Genomic DNA, 20,858 nt, shown 5'->3' with positions numbered 1-20,858 from the left:
GAGTCACACTGCTCACTTTGTTGGGGCAAGATAGTTGGACCAAGTTTTTTTGGTGCCGACCGTCAGCATCAAAACTCAAGAGCCAAGTTGCAATTGAACTTTCAATGCACTTCAACTTTTTTTCTTTTCTTCTGAGAAAAAGAAATCGTGAATGTAACGCCTTCTTCTCGTTGACCTCCACAAAGGCCGATAAAAAGAAACGGAAACGACGACGACCAGTTTTGACTAGGACTGCCAAAATGTGCACTGCGTCACTCTCCAATGCACTTATTTTGACTCCCTTGGTTTGGCTGATATTAAGCTCTCTGAAGATCCCATTTGGTGGTGCATGGTTAATTGCTACTCTCGTACGCGTGACACTATTGTCTCAAGACGCAAATCTCTTGATCCCTCTGTCTAAGTCAGACGGCCGTAGTGGTAGGGGCTAAGATCTTTCTCAAGGGCCTCTATGTTTCCATGCAACCAAGAGTGTTTCAGCGTGAGTTTGTGCCACAATGGCCCGATAACGATGTTCTCGGTCAGACAGCTTTTAGGCGCATCATACTGTCTCAAAGGCCGGTCCATGAATTTCTCTCAAGTGATAAATGGCTCACTTTCATATAAACTGTTCCCGATAGAGTTCCAAAATTCTAAATTTCAGTTGAAGCTGGAACCAAGGGAAAATACATCTGGTACCGTGGGGGAAAGTCAGTCATTTGGATAATGTGACTCATGTTGTGAAAACTTGAAATTGTGACATGGCAGTTTGTTGACGCACCTTTGTGGAACTGTTGCGTGAAGTTATTAGAGTTGACTGGACCCTGATTATGATGAAAGCCCTTAGATTTCTCAGAACTTACTGGCTGGCCTTTCTCGTATTGTATGCCGGTAATCACCCTTGGAAGAGGCTTTGCATCTCAAACTTTGTTTTCCAGTTTAACCATGTCAATCTGAGAAGATTGCTTGATTTCAAAGAACCTACGCCTATGTTTTTGCATTTGGCTTGATGGGTTGTGGCGTCCACTTGAAATACTTTCGAAAGCCCAGGACTTTGCCTTGATAAAACCCCAGGACGACGTCATCACTGGACAGAGACGGTAGGGTGGGGAAAACATAACTTTTATCCAGATGAAGCGAATGCATTTTCCTTCACACAAGTTTGACTTCAAGCGTTCGCTAATTTTGACCTCAATCGAACGTCTGCGTCAAAAGCAATGAGGTCCTGAAACTCAGTGCGACGTGGGCAGAAAATGACTTGCTTAGCACCACGTTGCTAAGATCTTACCAACCTGGTGCTAACTGACTCAATTTGCGCCCTCCCCGGTCCGAGTTTTAAATGCTCATAACTTTTGACATAGACGTTCGATTGAGATCAAAACTGACCATTGCTTTCTGAGGCTCTAATTGAGTCAACTCATGTAAAGAGAAATTCATTTGATTGATTGTAATTGGATATACTCATTTCCCTCCACCCCCGTCGCTGTCCAGTGATGAAGTCGTCCTTGTAAAACCATATGAGTTCAAAGGAAAATTGAACTTGAGAAAAGTATTTACTGCCTTTGGGATGCCGACGATATATCAAGCCGTGGGAAGATTGATCGCTGAAATATGCTTGCATCTGCCAAGTCTGGTGTTGAAGAAGGACAAGACGAATTCAGGTCTTCTCGCGTCAAGTGCATGAGTGTTCCAAAAGGAGGAAGCCATAAGAGTGAGGCTTTAGGAGTGAGTGCTTACGTAAAGGCAAGGCCAAGTACGAAGGGAATAGCTCAAGGAGATTGAAAAGGGCACCTAAGTTGGGAAGGCACAAGTCTGCTGAGCAGAGGATCCATCCAAATTGCCTGGTTCCTGAAAGACAGGCACCTGCAGATAGACAGGCAAGGAATGAAGTTCTTGTTCCAATCTAATTCACAATGACATGTGATGCATTCGTCTCTTCCAAGGAGTGGCGAAAGAAGTGGTGCAAATACCTGCTGGCAAATATATACCAGCCTTGTGGAATGGACTCCCGTCTCATCCGCATTTCGCACTAAAAAGATCGATCGTGTACAGGGAAAGTCTCTCTTCCGAAAATTGCCAAGGTTAGTTGCCCGAATGGGGCGATGGTCAATCACCTGACCCTTTTTGCCATGCATGACCTCCTCCTATTGATTAGTGGGCATGATTCACAGTTGAAAAGGGATTTGGTATGGATAAGGATTTCCGCGGTCTAGACCCCAAGCGATCAACTCTTTTGGAAATGAGTCATTTCCAGTGGAATGACCTTTTTTGCCCTCCACAGTCTCCTTCATCTTGGACCTGGGAAGCAAGTTGAGTTTGATCCTCGTCGGAGCTTACCTTGATGGCCCCTCCCTGTAGCATGACCAGACAATAATCGATCCTGCCCGCCACCAAAACCAGAAGAGCCTCGGCCTTGGAGGTTCGGAACCGAAATGAGATATCGGTGGTACTTTTGGCATCTTGAAGTGGTAAGCTCACATGGCTGGAACCGTAGAATGAGGCTGGAACAGAAAATGGATATTGATTAATCCATTGGATGCATCTCGATCCCAGCTTACAGGGCCGGGCTTCTCCGTAACAAACGATAAATTAATGGTTACATATGTTGGTTGTTTAAACACATTGGACACGACCAACAACAAGAATGAAAACAAGACGGAAAGGCACCAAAATGGTTAGTCTAAAAGACAACTTTAGCTCTAACTTATCTAGCTTTGTGTATGACCAGAAAAATCTCAGTGGATCGATTTGAGTGCCCTTTTTATGATACGCAGAGAGTAATGTCACGTGGAAATGCCTCTCACAGGAGAAATTGCAGGGTATCCGGGATAATGAAATTTTGTGAACAGCACCAAAGCCTTGACTCATTTCAACCCTCCACGAGACGACGCCAGGAAATAAATTGGCTGGGAGAGAAAATTATGGCTGCAAAATGAATGCAATGTGCGTTTCCCCACCAAGGACAGCTACCGTTAAGTTTGCCTGGCCGTTTTCAGCAACGACCAAACCGACCAAGCAACTCAATTTTCAGCCAAATTATCAGGTCGTGCCATCTTCTTTGCGCTAATAAACCCACATCGAGTCTCCGTTTGCTGAGCTTGGTGGGAAACTGAAAAGATACCATTCTTGCAATCCACCTGCTGGTGAGGCAATGGCCTTTATCTTTCCATGTAATATGGACATTGAAAGCCATTCGAACCAGATCTAGAATCCTCAATGAGTGGAATGTGGAGTTGTTCGGAACAGAAGTCACAATATGTCTGGATGAGTGGTATGGATTAGTTCCGTATTCGTCGTGGCATCATTATTCATTTCTGGTTCCACATGGTTCCAAAACCCCAACGTTCAGAGCTCTTCCTTCTTTTATGCGCTCTTTCCTCGTGTTCCCTACCTTGATGTTCCAATTTTACCGGGGGCGAAATGAACTCAGTAGCCAGTTTCAAGACCAATGAGGAAGCCAATCACAAGAATGTTCCAATAAAATTCACTTCTCTGGTTTTCGAACACTTTGTCCAATTGGATATGTTCCTCCTTAGTTCCATGACAAAACTTGGAATACCTCATTTTACAATCACACATCAACTTTTTATGTACATGGAGTAACAACAGGCAAAGCTACATGCTTCCTTATTTTTCAAGAAGCAATTTCAAGAGCTCTTCATTGTGTGATTTGAGCTTTCAAGGCGTCCTCGATTCAAGTTGTATGTAGGTTTTCAGGCCCCCATGAGACTTGCCGAGAGCGTTTCTGATTGACTAACATTCGAGATTTTCCCAGTTCTGTCACCTCAAAGGGTCCCATAAACTTGCCAAGCAAATGCAAGAAGTGGGAACAAGTTCAAAATTGCCAATCGAGCTCTCGTGTCTTGATCGAAACAAACATGGGATTCTTTTCAACTCGTACGACACACCGAAGCCATTCAAGTACCAGATTATGACTCTGATTCGCCTCTTGGCTTTTTGAGGAGTGAATGAGAAAATGTTGTTGTATTCAGAAGCCAGAAAACGACCACTAATAATAGCCCGTTACCCGGAGCATTACTATTTAGAGTCCCAGACCATGTCCCATGTACCGCATTGTGTCAAGGCTCGAAATGGAACCAAAGGCTTTGTTGGGTCTACTGACAACGAGCAAACGATGCTTCAGAAATGCAATAAAACATAGTCAAATTGTCTCCTACTAACTTGTGACACAAAATTATTGCTTTCAAAGTTACCGGGAGTGCTATTGCCAAAGGTCACACGACACGCAGCAGCCAATTGGGACCAAGAACACCTCTCGAAGGTTTTGTGTGAGGAAGGAAATGGATGGAGTTTTATTTGACTTTTAGGACCTCTAAAGGCAGTGCTTACACAGTCTCTAAAGCCTTTCTCAATGAGAGTCTTGACAAGTCCTTCTGCTCCGGCCCCTTCACCAAAGATTGGATCGACGTTCCAAGCATGTTGGATCATCTTCTTGAGATGTCAAAAGGGCTCGGATGAATAAATCATAACTTACACTTTCTGCCTATTCTCATTTCAGAGATTTACATCTGTGGCCATAGTTTCGCCCCTATCGGGAGTGCAAACTTGTTTTAAGATCTGGATATTCACGATAGGTCGAGAAGATACCTAAGCCGTGGGACGAGCGTTGTGGAACATATTTAAGTGAAACTCTTTCCCTGAAGAGTGGCTCTTGGCATGAAGCCATTTTTCTCCCGCTTCTCTTCCCCATTTCTTTTCGCCCCTCACAATGGCAATAGTAGAACGCACCATTTTCTTCAATTTCCAAAGAAGACGAAAAAATCACCACTTTCACCTCGAAACAGTCATAGAATTTCAAATGCCGCCTGAAGACTTTTTTCCCGGTTATATGAGTGTGGGTGCAAGTCGTTCGGGTCCTCGGAAAATGCACCAATCTGAGCCATCCCACTGGAATGGGACAGAGAAACCCCCCAGTTCAGTTAGATGGACCATGCGATATATGGCCATCCTATAACATATTTCTAGAGCGGTAACATTTGAATGACTAATGCATAGATCGAGGAACCTAGGTTTAGTGCAACTGGTATGAGTTGCTTCCCTACGTAATATAGTGTCAGAAAGAAGGACGCAAGAATGGCCACTTGGCCTTAGAAATCAGTTACTTTGCTTGACACTCGAGCCTTCTTCCTTCTTGTCCATGTACTTTATTTTGTGTATTGTATTCATAGTGTGACGTGACTGAACAATGATCAGGAAAAACCATTCACCAATCAGACAAGGAAGGCAAAAATAGTTGGCATAGTGGCACTGACAGCATAGGCAAAGCATTCATGTTCATGCTTTCATCTGTTGGCAAGGACCCACGAGCTCGAGATTTTGGTCCATTTATGCTTCACTACCTCACTCGAGGTACTATTGCTTTACAAGTGAGTGAGTGTGGGGGTGCGCGTGGCTTGGTGGATGGGTAGGTGTGTGTGTGTGTGTATAAAGTGAGGAACGTGGATGTACCGAGTAAAGTGGAACGAGAGGGGCCTTATTTGACGGACAGACGAATGAGATACAAGCCCTGAAGCAAGTTTTCACACCATTCAGCTTCCGATTACACTGGAAGAATAAGAACCATCCGTTCCCTGGCCAAGGCTCAATGGTGTGGCCATTTACGCATTGAATTAAACCAGCAACTCGTTGAAGGACGGACCCAGTGTGAGCTGAATTGGAATGAACTCTCAGTCGTTATATCTCTCTCTTTCATTTCATATTGGACGTTTTGATAGTGAATGAACGTCGGTCGGACTTGGCTGGTGGTGGAACACTCCGGTGTTATCCATATGCATATGAGGCGATGAGAGAGGAGGATCATCCTTTTGTAAAGCTTACTGGTGCCAGATAAACCCCGTTTTTTGAGTGACCATGTCCATCATGAGAGTACGTTCGTTTTAGACAGGGGCGGATTTTGTCCTGGAAATTAGGCAGGAAATGGAAATGAAGAAGGCCTTTATGGCGCCCGATATCTCATTTCCACGCCATTGTCAAATGAAGTTCGAAAAGCCAGGAAGAAAAAAAACAACAACAGAGAATCGAGTTGAACATGGACAAATAGCCTTTTGGAATGCAAAAGATCGATTGGCTGTCCAATTGAAATAAATGACGAGAGGAGAATCAATCCCAAATTGGACCCAACGAGAAACTTGTACAATCTCTGTGATTCAATGTTCCACTCGAGTACTCGAGATCCGCAGAGGAAGTTTCAACCAAAGGAAAGGGAAGGAGCCATGTTTTGCTTGCTCTAAATTGAATTGTCTTTACTCTCACGCAAACCCTAGGAAGCGAAGAATATGTACAGTCTGTCAATATTATATTCTACATACTTCGTTCAAAGCCAATAGTATTATTTTGATAGGTATGAACAATTCTCTACCGAAATCCACTTGACTGTCGTACACAAACTGTAGTGTTGGTACAAGGTTTCTTCCCCGTTAGCCTTGGGAACGTTCTCCGATCCAAACTTTCCAGATCCAAACTTGTTCCACGGAGGTTCACATGAACGCGCTGCATACTCGACCGACTCACTAGATGAAGCCGAAAGTTGAAATCAACCACGTACGTATCGTGGGAAAACCAAACTAATTATCGTAAGAATCTCATCTCCTCGTTTTCCCTTTCCTTTTCCCCAAAGCAGTCCACAAATTGGACCACTTTTCTAAACTCCGGTCATTAAATACACTTGGCGAAATCAGGACCAAAAACAGGCTTGAGATGAACAGGGATTTGTGTTTTGGTATATCTTCGAGTTGCTTACAGAAGATGATGATCATTTCATAATGCGTACATATTTAGAGGGGAGTCCATCCGCCAATTCTTGTATCTGAGAGCTCTGACCAACCTTCTTTTGTGTTGGTACCTACCTTTCATGTTCGCAGTATGTAAACTAGGCCATTCTCAAGCATCTGATAATTGCTCAAGTACTGGGCTACAGGGAGATAATTGAATAATGGTGATGGATGATGGATGATGAGTCCGCAAAATGACAGGGAGGCCTAGGGCTGGATCCTATCGGGGAGTGCATTACCACAGAACCAATTCGGGACAATCAAGGACATCATGAAGGAAGGCGGCTCAAGAAAGAACCACGAGGAGGCCAGAGTCTCAACAAAGTCGGAAAACGCCCCGAGCAAATGCGCCGATGGATCGTCTTGGCTTGGAAGCAACAGCACTTTGAAGTTAATTTCTAACCAGATAATGTCAAACCAAGAGCACCATATCGTGCCTCGGCCAAATCTCATTTCCTTCCAATTCATTTCGAGCATAATATCTGACAGAGACGGAGACAACATGGTGAGGTAGCCTTCCCCTCTTGAGCACATTCTTTACTGTAGTATGTACGTATAAGAAAGTTCGTCTTGAGGCCATTCCGTTTCACTTTCCAGGAGAGGCTGGAGAAAAAAGAGAATTTCTGATTGTCAACAAAAAGAAAACTCGTCAAGATGAAGGAAGGAGGTGCGTAGGTGCCAAACCGTTGAAGGTTACAATACATACCGTACTGTACATGTACAGTTGAAGGCTAATTCCAATTTTATCTGCAGTCTGTCTTCCGCCGTGTTCCAAGAGCTCACTCATGTTCTGACATGACCTCCGAGTCACAATCGTTTGTGACATGATAATGTTCAGTTAACAAAGATCGCTCCACTCTCGTTCTTTTATCTGAGTAGATGGGGGTCCCAGTTAAAGTCAAGATTAAAGTAGGTTTAGCTTTGATTAATGCAGATCTTCTGCCTCTGCAGATGACCTGAGTCTCAGGAGAAGTCGTCCCCATTCAAAACCGTCTCAAGCAGAACCAGTATTGTTCCAACCAAAGACGGATAAAAATGCAGGACTTTGCAAATATGGTCTTCAGTAATGTCCACCTTTCGTCTCTGGTTTTCTTGGGTGGCGATGCTCCAGCTCCAGAGAAGCATCACTTGACCACGAAAGCATGGGGATTTTGAGGACCAGATTCAGGTCGGTTCTCTACCTGTCGTTCTCTTTGTGAGGCTGGCTATTCTTCTATGGAAATGGCGCAAATTGGGGCAAAGGAGGAGAGTTAAGGACGACGTTTAAGGCCATTTTTCCTGAAAATTACACTAGATTAGCGCAAAGCTCCACAATGGTGGATGGCTGATTCGCTCTCTTTTTAATATTTCGGGAAAAATGGCTTCACATGAATTCCGGTGAGAGCGTTGTGAAACGAGCCATCCAATAAAGATTTGGCAAAACAAGGCCTCAGAAGTCAGATGGCCGAGATTTCTGGGTGAACTTTATTTGCAAGAGGGGTTTCGTGGCCATTTGGGAATGAGAAAACTCTCTCTCTCTCTCTCTGCACTCCAATGTCGACGACGATGTTTAAGGAGAATGCATACCATAAGGCAAACCCACCAACCAACCAACTAACCAACCATCCCACCGAGCAGGCATCCCGACGGGCCCTAAATACACGGTGTTGTGTGTTCCATTCAAGATTAGAACAAAGGGTCCTCCAAAATTGTGAATAGCTAACCAGTCATTGTGAAATCTGTCTCTTTCTTTGTGGTCCAAGGATGCGATGAATGACTCTGCTGGTCCTTTGTGAATGATCAAAACGTAAAGTATGTTCTGTTGTAATAAAGGAAATGGTAGTGAACTTAGAACTGTTTGTATCGACAAGCGGTGAAGGCACGATACATTTTTGGGAACAAATTGCTTTCCAAGGATGATTACGAGGGAAGTTGGCCAAATAGCAACTCGAGCATTTTCAGAACAAGGGAGCAATTGAAAAGTCACTCTCAAAAGTCTGTAGCTGAAGATGCCAATAAATGACGAGCCATCATGATGAGAAGTAGGCCAAAAGCAAAGTTGGGAAAGGCAAAAAGACAACATCCATTTTGGGCAGAATTACCCTTTTAGCACAATCGACTTGAAGTAGAGTGAATAAGCAGCATTTGGCCATTTCTGCTGAGGCCACTCACAAAAGCCAGATCGATGAGGAGAACGAGGAGAAGGAAGCCTCCCTTCGTCTTCTTTGGCATTTCAGAGGGAAACAATATGGACACATTTGGACTCTTTTATGGGTATGGGTAAAAAAGTTGAGGCGACGGATTCTTCTGGCTCTCGGTAAAATCACAAGATCCATGAATATTCCATGCACTTAAGTTTGCCTTTAATCCACTGCGACAAGAATATCCTAGGAGTTCTAATAGATTTCATGCGTAAAGAGTCTTGCTCCGCCTTCAAATTGTTTAGAAAATCCTCTCATTACAAATGAAACATCAGATCCTCCATAGCCATTAGAAAACATATGAGCACATGGCGACAACGTCCCCCCCCAAGTCATTTGTTTCGTTTTGATGATTAAGGCTTCAAAACCGGAGACTTTTTCCTAGGAACAGAAGGCATCAATCACACGAGGAAAGAATGGAGGACAGGCCCATTCTCAACGAACTTACTTGTATGACCATGTATGGCCAGTGAATTAATGAGCAAGATATGATGCATGTCAAGAATTTTACTTTGAAAAAAGTAGCCTGTTATGAAGATGGAATCAGAGCACAGAACATAACAAGTAAACATTTTGAGTCTTTGATCTCCTTGAAATATGACTTGCAAATCACCAGGCTACGAACAATAAGGGCTCAGATTGATCAGTGTTCATCGATCCGAGGAATAGAAAGATTTGCTACTGAAGCGATATTTTTTGCTTTCATCGCAATGCACGGATGTCTTCTGGGCTCAACAGCATAATATAGAAGGCCTCCTACGCCTTAGAGTTCAGAAAGATGTAATACACATAGAAAGGATCTGTTGTGGCGATTATTTATGAGCCTGATTTTTGCCCGACTTTGAAATTGCACAAACCAAGTTTTGTACTGTCTCTTTCTCTTTTTGCCCGATTTTTTTTTCTACTGTGGTAAACAAGATTTATTGAATGAGATAAGGGTTCGGCAAGAACAGCGAGATCAAGAGCGACGCATACGGGGATGTGTAATTGAAGTTCAAAAATATTGCCCAATCTCCTGGGTTGGAGGATGTTTCGGGAGCTACCATGGCGACCAAAGCCCGGGGGAGTCTTTTTCCCCTTCAAATGATGTTGCAAGCCAATCTCCTTCATCCATGGGTGGTATGTAGACCTTCGGGGTTGTCCAATACTTCACTAGAAGGCAGTAGAGATGCATCTTCAAGGCTCAAAGGCCAGCTTACTCCATGAGCACAAGGAACTCCCGGGAGATGTACCTGAATCATTCCTCAAAAGAATCAACTTTTGAAGTTGCTTCTTGCAAAAACATGACAGAGCGTTTTGAAAGAGTTCTACGTTTCCAGAAACGGGCGAACTCTCTTCCAAGGGGTTTCATAACATTCAAGACTCGTTCTGAAAGTTCGGGCAAAAGGGGAGATCCCAAAAGTCACCCCCAAAGTTACCCAGTATCAGGTTAACTTTAGCCCATTCGTTCATGGCCACACTGATGCACCACGTGCTCCCTCCCTCTCTCTCTCTCTTTCTCTCTCTGTCCAGCCACCGCCTTTCTTTCTCTTCCTCCTTGTTCTCCTTGCGCCGGTTGTTTCTTGGCATTTTGTCAACACCGAATTGCTTCGGGGAATGGCACTCGACGCCACACCGATCCCTACGTCATTGAGCAACTCCGAAGTTTGAATATCACAAGTAATGGCTGAAACCAAGGCATGGCAAATGCCCGTAAATTATTGGCTTGCCATCTCAATCGACAGCTGAGGCCCTAAACAAACATGATGGACGTGTTTGACTATGTAAACGAACAACAATATCTTTGGGTCCCATGTTCCCTCCAACGTTGGCTGCATTGTTCTCCTTGGTCACGGTGGAGTGATTTCCTGAGATTCGGGAAGGATGAGCTGAGTCTGGTAAATCTATTTACGGAATGCACGCGACGAATTGCAGCCCAAAGAAGAGACTTCCTCGTGATAATTGTTAGTGCACATTATCGTCTCTTGAACTCCATGTTTGAACAGGATTCCTGTGTGACTCAGTTACAGAGCAATTGCAATTACAGAGAATGGGCCAAACAAAGAAGAAACGATCCTGGTCAAGGCAGCAAATTCCTCATGGATATGAAGAGAGACGTCTAAAACCTGGATGTCGGATAATATACCGAGTTGTGATGGATTCTCAAGAGATCATCTATTGTAATGTTTAGCCAACCGAGTGGTCGGTTGGTCGCCCAGCATCCACTCAAGTCTAGATATCCATGACTACGCACACATCCACAACATGGAATGACCGGACCTTGTTCGTGTCAAGTGTTCATATCCCGTAAAGGGTGAAAGGGTGGGAGATAAAAGATGATAAGCAAATGACACGATATCGTCAACGACTCAGATATGCATTCCAATCTCCAAAAAGGATGGCTGGCCCCTCCTTATTTTTTAGCAACGAGCTTCTTCCGTACCTTCATACTCCTTTGTTCAGATTGTTCCAAAGACTCCCTTGAGATGGCAATTTGTCTAAGGGCAAGCTTGTAATAACGGGTTCATTGGCCTAATTTCCAAGTGAAGATAAGGTAACATCGTAAGTACAGCAATCCTAGGCATTTTTTTTTTGTTGTCTTCTCGATTTCAAATTCAACGTCGCCGAAAAATCGTCAGAATCTCGGATCGTGGAGAGCCCATGTACAGCTACAGAATATAGATTGTCAGGTAAATTCTTGCCTTTGAACTTTTTTTTAATGTCCGCATTTTTCCCCAACGCTTAGCGACATTCGAGTCAATGGTCTGCTGTACAATTGCCACCTTTTCCGATACTGTCCAAGATCATGATCTGAAGGTAGTAATTTCGACAAGCCAAAACTTTGACGTACCCGTCAAGCAATTTAAATGCCATGGATTGGATTTCATATTTGAACGAGAATACGTCCATTTACTGTAGGTAGGTACCTCCTCCTTCCTTTCACTTATATAGTAGTATATACTGCATTGGGCCGCGCTTTCCTTCTCAGGTCGTCTTAGACGTCGACGTAGTGTGGTGTGCCCCCATCGGGGGAATTCCAAGTGAAAAAGTAAGCACAGCTGTGTCATTTTAAAACTTTGTCCGGTGCTTCCTCCTCCTCCTACGGCAACATTATCAACAACAACAACGACATGCACTTACAACGAGCATTTTAGTCCGTGTATTCTTGGAGGGCCGAGCCCGGTTGTTCCGTCCGGATATCGAGCGCAATTGGCGAGCTTAGGCTGCTTGAAATCGAGTTCGAGGCATGCTCTCTTAAAATAAAACTGAGATTGCTCGAAACGATGGCTGTTGTGCATGATGACAAGAGCAGAAAGATGGATGAGACAATTCAATGCAAATGACTGAGCGGGCTTTAGCTCTTTTCCTCGTCGTTGGTTATTGTTGAGCTTGACAGAACCAGGAAGTTCAGAAGGTTTGTTTTCAAACCCAGCGGGATGCTGTGCTCTTTATGGAGTGATAAGAAAGCGTCCGGTCTGTTTTAAGGGATGCAATTGAAAAGGAAAATGGTGCACCTAGCTACTAGCCTATTACCATGGTTTCCATTGCACGTGGACAGCTGGAGGAATGGGCAGGTCTTCGCTAACATTAATCTTGGAAATTGATCAGAGCGGGGAGTTGAACTGCATTCTCAGGAGTCAAAGTTGCCCCAAGGAAGAATGATGAAGTGTTTCCTATTCTGCGTTTTGCCAAACATCGTCCAAACTCGAATGCACCAAAAGGAAACTAGAATAGTGAATATTCACTTGCGTGTGCTTGTACCTAAAAAGCTACCTACCTATATGTGCAACAAAATTTATGCTTGGCGTATTTGGAACAGCCGCTTGTCACGAAAGTATGCATTGCGCTCTTGGAAGACGCGTAGACAGACACACACTCTTTACCATTTGCTTTGGGTGCAATGTCTTTTTGTTCTCGGTGTTGGTTTGGGGCCCAAAGCAATTTCATCTGAGGCGAGCGAAATAGCGACAATTGATAACGAATGAGTCTTTTTCCCCTTCCTTCTTGTCTTGACGGGTGTCCATCCAAATAGGAGGTGGACCTCGTAAATGTCTTGAACGGTAAAATGGCACGATAATAGGAAAGAGGAGACAATCAATTTATTACCAACGGTTGTTTTGGGTGATGCAGAATAAATGGAACATTTCATCCACCACTGCTCTGAGCGAGGAAGACAAATTGAGCGAAATGAAAGATATATCTAGCATGTCCCAAGTCTTTGCTAGATGAACTTCAATGTAAATACATGAGTATATTTCTGACGGTCATTATATCTTTTTCTAGAGCCGTCAACATTTTCATAGGGCACAACAATCCTAACATACTTATCAGACTCGTGACAGAGGCGAATATGACAGGCATTTTGATCTCAGCTGAGCAAACAAGAGATCTTATAATCACTTTTCTACTTTTCTACAGAGCTCAATAACACCTGCCCTTGCCCACAGATTTCCAGCACCCACACCTGTTTCACAATTATTCAAGTTTATTGCATTGTAAAATGCGCTGTTGTCTTGACAAGCATTAGACTTGAGGCAGAGGTTATTCGCCGTCCTCGGTCTCGACGAGGCCTAAGACCTTCACTGTTTTTTGTCGACTCCGGAGCCTTTGATTGCGATATCCAGCCTCTAAAGACGAGGCCAGTGGTAGAAGGGGTATGAAACAGATAAGAATTAAACCAATACCCGACCACACCGAGTTCAAAGGCTGGACAAAATCTTGGCAGGCATATTTGAGGGCCGTGTCATAAACGTTGTACATGGGCCCACATTTGCCTAGGTCGTTTTTAACCAGAACAGAACTGAAACGACCAAAGGCCGTGATGAGATCGGTCGTGTCCTCAAAATCGATGGCCAACTCTTTTTTAATGCTCTTTTCGTCTTTGACCTTGTCCACTGCGTTTTCCATGTCCTCGATCATTTCCTGGAGCCGTTTGCCAACGGACTGACTTTCGTATTGCGTGGTTTCTTCGTAATCGGAAATGGTTTGGAAAGCCACACCGAACTTTGTTTCGAAAGCGGTCAGGGATTCATTGACTAGTATGCTATACTGTTGCTGGATAGGATCAAATTGTTCGTGACTGAGTACTGATTCGAGACTTTTTAATTGGACCTCCATGCCTCGGAGAATATCCGCACCCACCAATTCAGTGGACGTAATATCGCTGATGGGTTTGAAGAAAGTCGTCTCCAAGTTCAACCACTTTTGGGCCAATTGATTCATGGGAACGATGATGATCTGGGTCTCTTGAGACGAGTATTGAAAGAGATTGCCAAGTGTCTCTTGTTCTTGAGCCAACAGCATGTTGAGTTTCTCTAAGCTTGCCTCTTGATCGACGTAAATGGTCCAATCAATGAGTTGATCCACATCATACAAGACATCTAATCGAAGAATGGTGTATATGGACTCCTCTTCTTGGCACTGTTCGATCATTTCCTCGACACTCCAAGTGACATTATCGTACCGACTATCGTTCACGGCGCGGTGGATGAGCTTGTCGAATTCCCGATCGAACATGTGGAACAATTCCGCGTTCTCTTGATCCTCAAAGGTGTCACAACCCAATTTCTGAATGGACGATCCAGTGATGAATAGAACTAGGGTGACGATCCAAAAGATCCATGAAAAGATGAAGAACAAAGCTGTCCCTGTGCACATGGTTCGAGCCCCGGCTGTGCCCTGTCGAAATAAACCTAAGAAGAAGCCCACAAAGTAAATGAGTAATACCACAATTAAAATGTAGCCTGGGATCAGAAGGCAATTGAAAGCCAAATCGAACCATTGGTCGATGATGTCATGGATGTCGTCAGAGATGTTGGGATCTTCGAATATCAGTCCAACCACGATGTCGCTGATTTTCCCCACTTCGCTCTGAAAAACCTCCCCGACTTGGTCCAAAACTTCAAAAACGGGGTCTGCATTGTTCAAGATGAAACTCGAATTAAAAGCTTCGATTGCTTTGCTAATCACATCCAATTTGTTGCCCTGTTCTTTAATGCTGTTTTGCTCGTCATCAGTGAAACTCATTTCTAGCACAGAGTTAGGGGGAATGAGATCTAGGTTCACTTCCCAAGAACTAATAGAGTTACTCAAACTGTCACAAGACTCTTGAATGGTATCGCAAACCGATGGGTCGTTCAAATATGGCGAAATAATCCCCTTAAACTCGTCAAAACTGCTTTCCAAATCCGACGTTTTTTTCATACTGCCCAAAGCATCTTGAAGAACGGGTATCTGAGATGAGTATTGAGTGGACACATCTTGCGCCATGGCAGTGAGATCCAATAGCCCTTGGAAATCAATCGGATATTTCTTGTACATAAAGTCCACCAGAGTGGCACCCACCGCTTGTTGCATATCTTCAATGGACCCTTGGAATCCGTTTTTGAGCTCTTTGTAATTGGTCAATCGCCAATGATCCACTTGAGTGGCAGTGTTGTTCAGATAGAGTCTTGAGTCATCCAGAACGTCATCAATTCGATCGGGACTCTGCTTGAACCCTTGTCCCATAAAGACATTGGCTTGAAAATGCCAAACCAGAGCAAATAAAGACAAGGCCCAAAAGAGGACAAAGAATGTCTTCACCAATTGCCGACCAAGACTAGATCCCCAATCATCCTCATCTTCTGTAGATTCGGCAGACCGACATTTGCGTTTGATTTTCACGATGCACCAAACGATGCCAACGATGGGCATAACAAAGGTCAGGATCACTCCAATGACCAAACACAGACATAAGGCCCAATTGTAAGTCAAGATGGTCCGCCATTCTGCGATCACGGTGTCCACAAAGGCACTGATATCCTCGAGATCGAAGCTTTCGATCACGCTCTTGGGCAGAATGGGACCTTGCAACACGCCTTTGAGGAACCAGTCAGTGAAAACGTAGGCATATCCATCCAAGATGGTTGTGGATTCTTCATAACTTGAATTATAGTGCTCGTTGAGATGGGGGAATGAATACTCTACGTAGGACCGATCCATGTTCAGAGCGAATCCCGTCACGGAAGAATGTCCGGATTCGACTGGTGATTCTCTTATAAAGCCGTTGTATTGCTCACCTCTACTATTCCCTATGCAAGTCTTGATAACGCTTCATAAAGCCAATTATTACTGACCAATCATTTGACAGCCCAGCTGTGCTTTATGATGATATTCTAGGGTCTCACCGCGATAACCTAATTGCTCTAAGCTGACTATTAAATAGTGAACACCTGTGAATTTGAAGCTCAATTCAGGCGAACGTTCAGAAATCGAGACGAGATAACTATGGCTCGTGTGTGGAAATTGTGCAAGCTTGCACGAATGTGTTTCAAGAAATCCAGTTCCTACTCTGAAAACTTGTTGAGCATCATGGGGATTGGAAGATGAGTATCGCTTACCTGCTCGAGATGGTGACAAAATCGACACAAATGTGAAGCACATCCACAGAAGAAACTTCATTTTGAACATGTCTTGGATGTTGCTCACTTTCTTCCGTTTCATTTTAGAATTTCCGAATTTCCCTCAAGGTTCCTCACTGTCAAGTCATCACTTCTTGAACGATGATCAACTAAGACTGCACAGGAAAAAGGACACACAAAACGTCTTCCTTCCTTAGGCACCTTCAAAGTGACTTCACTTCAAATAACTCTCTGAAGCGTGGGTCTAACAAGCTGGGATCCGTTTAAGTAAGTTTCCACGGGATTTGAAAAAAAGTTTCTTTTTTCTTTTGTCCAAATCCTCTGGAAAATGAAACATCCAGAGTTAAGCCGGTAAGACGGTCCTTCGTTCCAGGAACTCGCAAGAAAACTGATCAAGTGGAGAACGAAGAAGCAGAAGAGAGAAGAGCCGCCAACAGCCACGGGAGAAAAGTCCAAAAATCGTCCCAAGTTCAGGCTTCTTTTCATCTCTCAATGTTTCGCTCTCACTCTCTCTCTCTCTCTCTCACACACACACACTCGCACTCACACACGGTTCGTCCCTCCCTTCGGAGATCGAGGATCGTAGGCTGAAGACAGTCAAAGGCACGATGGATCGCCCAAAACCGAGCGAACTCACCGAACGGAAGAGCTGCGAACTCACTTCCCTCGTATTCCTTTAACGCTATTCGGTGTTGCAGGTTGGTCGCAACTTCTTTCCCGAGGTTTGTCCGGTTCCCCGAGGTTTGACAGCAACTTCATTGAGGGGGATTCAAATTTCCCGCTTCGAATCACAACATTGAAAATACTCTCACGTGGAATGCTTAGAAAGAAAAGAGTGAACAAAGTAATTGTTAGTTAAGGTTGTAATTGTGTCCTTGAAGTGTAAAATAGTGCATCCATCTTAACAAGATATTTAAGCTCGACACATGGAAATGGCCTTGGCAAGCAATTGATTGCGCTATTTCATTGCTGAATATATAAATTTATGAAGCACATTGGGCTGCTGTGCGTTATAGAAATGCGTATTCTTTATTTGAAGTTTAGACAAAAAATAATTGATATCTGTCAAAACATGCTCAGATGAAAAAAAAAGATTCTAGGCATTTTAAAAATCATTAAACGGCTCAAAACAACAGCTCGAAGAGGGCTTTGACCAATGAATAAAAGCCTACAAATCTGTCAGGCCCTGTTTACTATGAAAATAAGTTTTCGGGCTTTCCGTCTGTTTCTAGGAAAGGATATTTGATTGGTTAACGAAACTATAGGCAAACCTCCTAATAACTCTTGTTTAAAAGCTTCAAAAGTATGCAGCTCCATTAATGCGTCCATGTGTTTCCTCCAGTTGAAGAATAATGAACATTTCAATTTATTCGTCATCTTCCGTCCGCCATTTCAATTGTGCTGGGTGAGCTCTAGTGTTCTGCTGTAAGCTTTATCCGGATCCTGGAGTTTAATCCTAAATGAAAGCAGTTAAGCCCAACCAATGCCGCTCTTGATTTGGAGTTCCGCAGTCTCTGACAGTAGAAGAGGAAGAAGCACAGGAAGAAGGAGATAGTGGGGAACAAAGTCCAAAGGAATGCAATATTTTCGGATTTGGGTCAGCGGCGAAGGATTTTCCAATTACTTGGAACTTTGCGGTAGTCAGAAATGGTCCTTTTTGCAAACCACTTTCGGAACTGGCATGTTCGCCGACCAAGATGAATATTATTTCCAAGTCCGAGAATTTCAACGGGTCCGTAAATCGGACCGTAAATATCGAATCGACCAGACGAACTTGTACTCCTGCCACAACCTACCGCTACTCTCCCTTATCTTTCTCCTCTATCTACGGCAGTCCTGGTTCTAAATATGGCCCTTGCATCATCAACCGTGGTACTTCGGGGATTGTTGTTTTCTTCAGTGGTCAGCTAATTCAGATAAATGGGACCGTAACGAGCTTGGTCGGGAATCCCTGTGGATTCTTCAAGGAGAGGAGCGAATTCAATTTATGGACAAACAGACCGACAACGTCCCAGGCCCTCGTCAATCCCAATGGATCTGAAACACAGTCCTAGGAAAGGAGGCTCCTCCCCGTACGTACAATGATACCCTTTACTTTTAGACCATGGGTGGTCACAATCAGCCAAATAGTTTTCTCATTACTTGCTGTTATTGACATTGTTTCAGACCAGAGATTGGGAGACTGACAATCTCCGAAAAAGGATGGTCAGAGAAGAGCCAATTTTTTATGCTTTGAGCAATGCATCAGTTCGCTGATTTCGTGTAGATAATGCAGAAATATGTTGCTTTGCCTCAGTGACAATGATTGCAAATTCGTTCCGCTGAACACGGAGTTTTACTACCACTCATCAATAGTCGATGATTAACAATTGAGAATCTCTTTTGTTTGGTTACCCTCAATGTGATAATTGTTCTTGATTTTGTACTCAAATGAAATTCCATTTAAAATGGTTCGTTTTCATATGAGCAATTAAGCAACAAGAAGAATTTCTGACCTTGAAATCCCACTTGGTACCAAAATGCCCTGCTTTGTTTGGATCCCAATATTATGAGGTTCCTTAATCGACTTGTTTTTCGTTCTGACAAAGAAACACATTCCCTCACAAAATCTCGATTACATCACGACGGCCTCACATGAAACTTTGGAACAGTCAGTCAAATGAGGTGCGAATTTTGCATCTGGTAGTTACCTACCAACACGTCCCTCCGGTTACTCGTTACTCGAATTACTCGACGAATAGCATGTAAAGCAAGCAAACGAAAAACAGGAAGAGTACTACTTGGAGCCTGAGATGGAGGCCTCTCAACAGTTCTAGGGCAAACAATGATCTCCCCAGGGATTGAGCCCTGTTGCGACAGACAAATTGCCCAAGCCCTTGAATCCGGAGAATTTTTGAACATATAACAAGATGGAATTCGTCTGAAACTTGGATAGCACCAAGCATGGACTGACAACTTCTTAGCGAAAAACAAACCAAATTGACCAAGATGATGATTAGGTTTCAGTGAGCCAAAGCGGTTTTTCCGCTTTAATAGGAAATAGTTTTTAAAAAAACTCCCCAAACCTCGTCACACTTTGAGCATGTTAAGGCATTAATTTTGCAATGCGACGGGTTAGATTCTCCAAGAAAAGCTCTTTGTACAGAAATAGGAGCATTCCCTACCTTTCCAGGAAAGAATTGACGCACAAATCAAGCATAACCCAGACTTGATCAAATGGCCAATAGATGAATAAAACCTTGAGGCGGGAACAACTCAAGTTGCTTTGGTGGTCCACAAACAAAAAAATTTAAATTTTCTACCTCATATGAGGGAGTTATGCTCGGTGATGACTTACACTTCTCTTGGGACACATTTTGTCTGCTTTAGCCAAGGTCACTTGAAGACATACAAACGCTTGTACAGATCTTACCCTGCGACTACGACAAAACCACTTTCAACCAAACTTTCTGACAAAAAGTGATCCCTTCTTTTTTCGCGCATCTGCACACACAATTTAAGAACAATGAAATTGAGGCGAGCTTGGAAGTGAATTTGGATAGCACAACTCTTAAGCTTCCCTTAAGCTAGTTGAGACGTTGTGTCTAGAAATTGCCAGTATCTTGTAGAGCTCGGCCATAAATTACTTTGCAAGATTCACATGGCTTTTCCATACTCCTGGCGGTTGGACGACTTATCCAGTGGGAGTAAAATATATATGCATGTATATACTATATATTTCAAACGGTTACCCGAGTTTCCAAGACCCAAGAAGAACTTCACGGTAGGTGAAGACAAAAAAGACATGAGACTCATAGTGTAACTTTTGTGGAACGCTCGGTTGTAATGAGCTTTTACTAGCACGTGGGGACAAGAAGCAAGAAAAAACGCAGCATGACTTGGAATCCTAATTGGAGAAAGTGATGTTAGCACCAACATGCACATCAAATGACAAAGGGAGCCCGTGAATGCAGATCTTAAGATTTGGTTCAAATGTTAGGCCGTTTGTTTGTGCTGATACCATAAAATCATAGATGAGCACACGTAGCCAAGACAAAACAGGAATTTTGACTTTGACCGATCATTTTGACCTACGTTTGATCAAGGGCATTACCTGCAGTTTCTGGGGGGCTGATGTTTTCTGAAGGCTCAAGTTGGCGTTTTTGTCATCAAAAAGTACGCATTAATAACGGCAAATACGTACCGATAAGATGTCAAGGAGCAAATAATAGGAAATGAAGGGCTGGGCGTACACAGATTGCCTTCATGATTCACGTTAATAAAATGTTTTTGTAAAAATCGGCATACCTGAACACAGGAATTTAGTTGGAACCCCACGAATGCACAACCAATAGTTTTTATTTGCGAGGAGTTTTAAGCGAGATTTTAGTTTTGAGATAAGGATATTCGAGAGCATTGAATTTTATTAACTGTGATCAGAAGTTCTTCAATGATCTTAAATTCATAGTCAATGTAGATAATTGATTTCAAATAAATCAGATTAAAAATCCATACATTTATGATTCTATGTTATAATTTGTACACACTAT

At 43.3% G+C, this 20,858-nt stretch overlaps 1 protein-coding gene across 1 annotated transcript in view; it reads right to left on the bottom strand.

The window, feature by feature from the left end:
- Positions 1-16,420, bottom strand: part of LOC131879589 (chondroitin sulfate proteoglycan 4-like) — a 59,194-nt gene extending 42,774 nt beyond the window's left edge. Inside the window, 2 exon segments of the mRNA XM_059225948.1 lie at positions 2,314-2,477; positions 16,309-16,420. Coding sequence (XP_059081931.1) covers positions 2,314-2,477; positions 16,309-16,411 — 267 coding nt within the window. The 5' untranslated portion in view covers positions 16,412-16,420.
- Between the last annotated feature and the right edge of the window lie 4,438 nt (positions 16,421-20,858).

Source organism: Tigriopus californicus, chromosome 4 (assembly GCF_007210705.1).
Source record: "Tigriopus californicus strain San Diego chromosome 4, Tcal_SD_v2.1, whole genome shotgun sequence".
In the NCBI taxonomy this organism is placed as follows: Eukaryota; Metazoa; Arthropoda; class Copepoda; order Harpacticoida; family Harpacticidae; genus Tigriopus; species Tigriopus californicus.
Note: the sequence above shows the minus strand (reverse complement) of the source record. Positions and strands in the feature narration are given on the sequence as shown.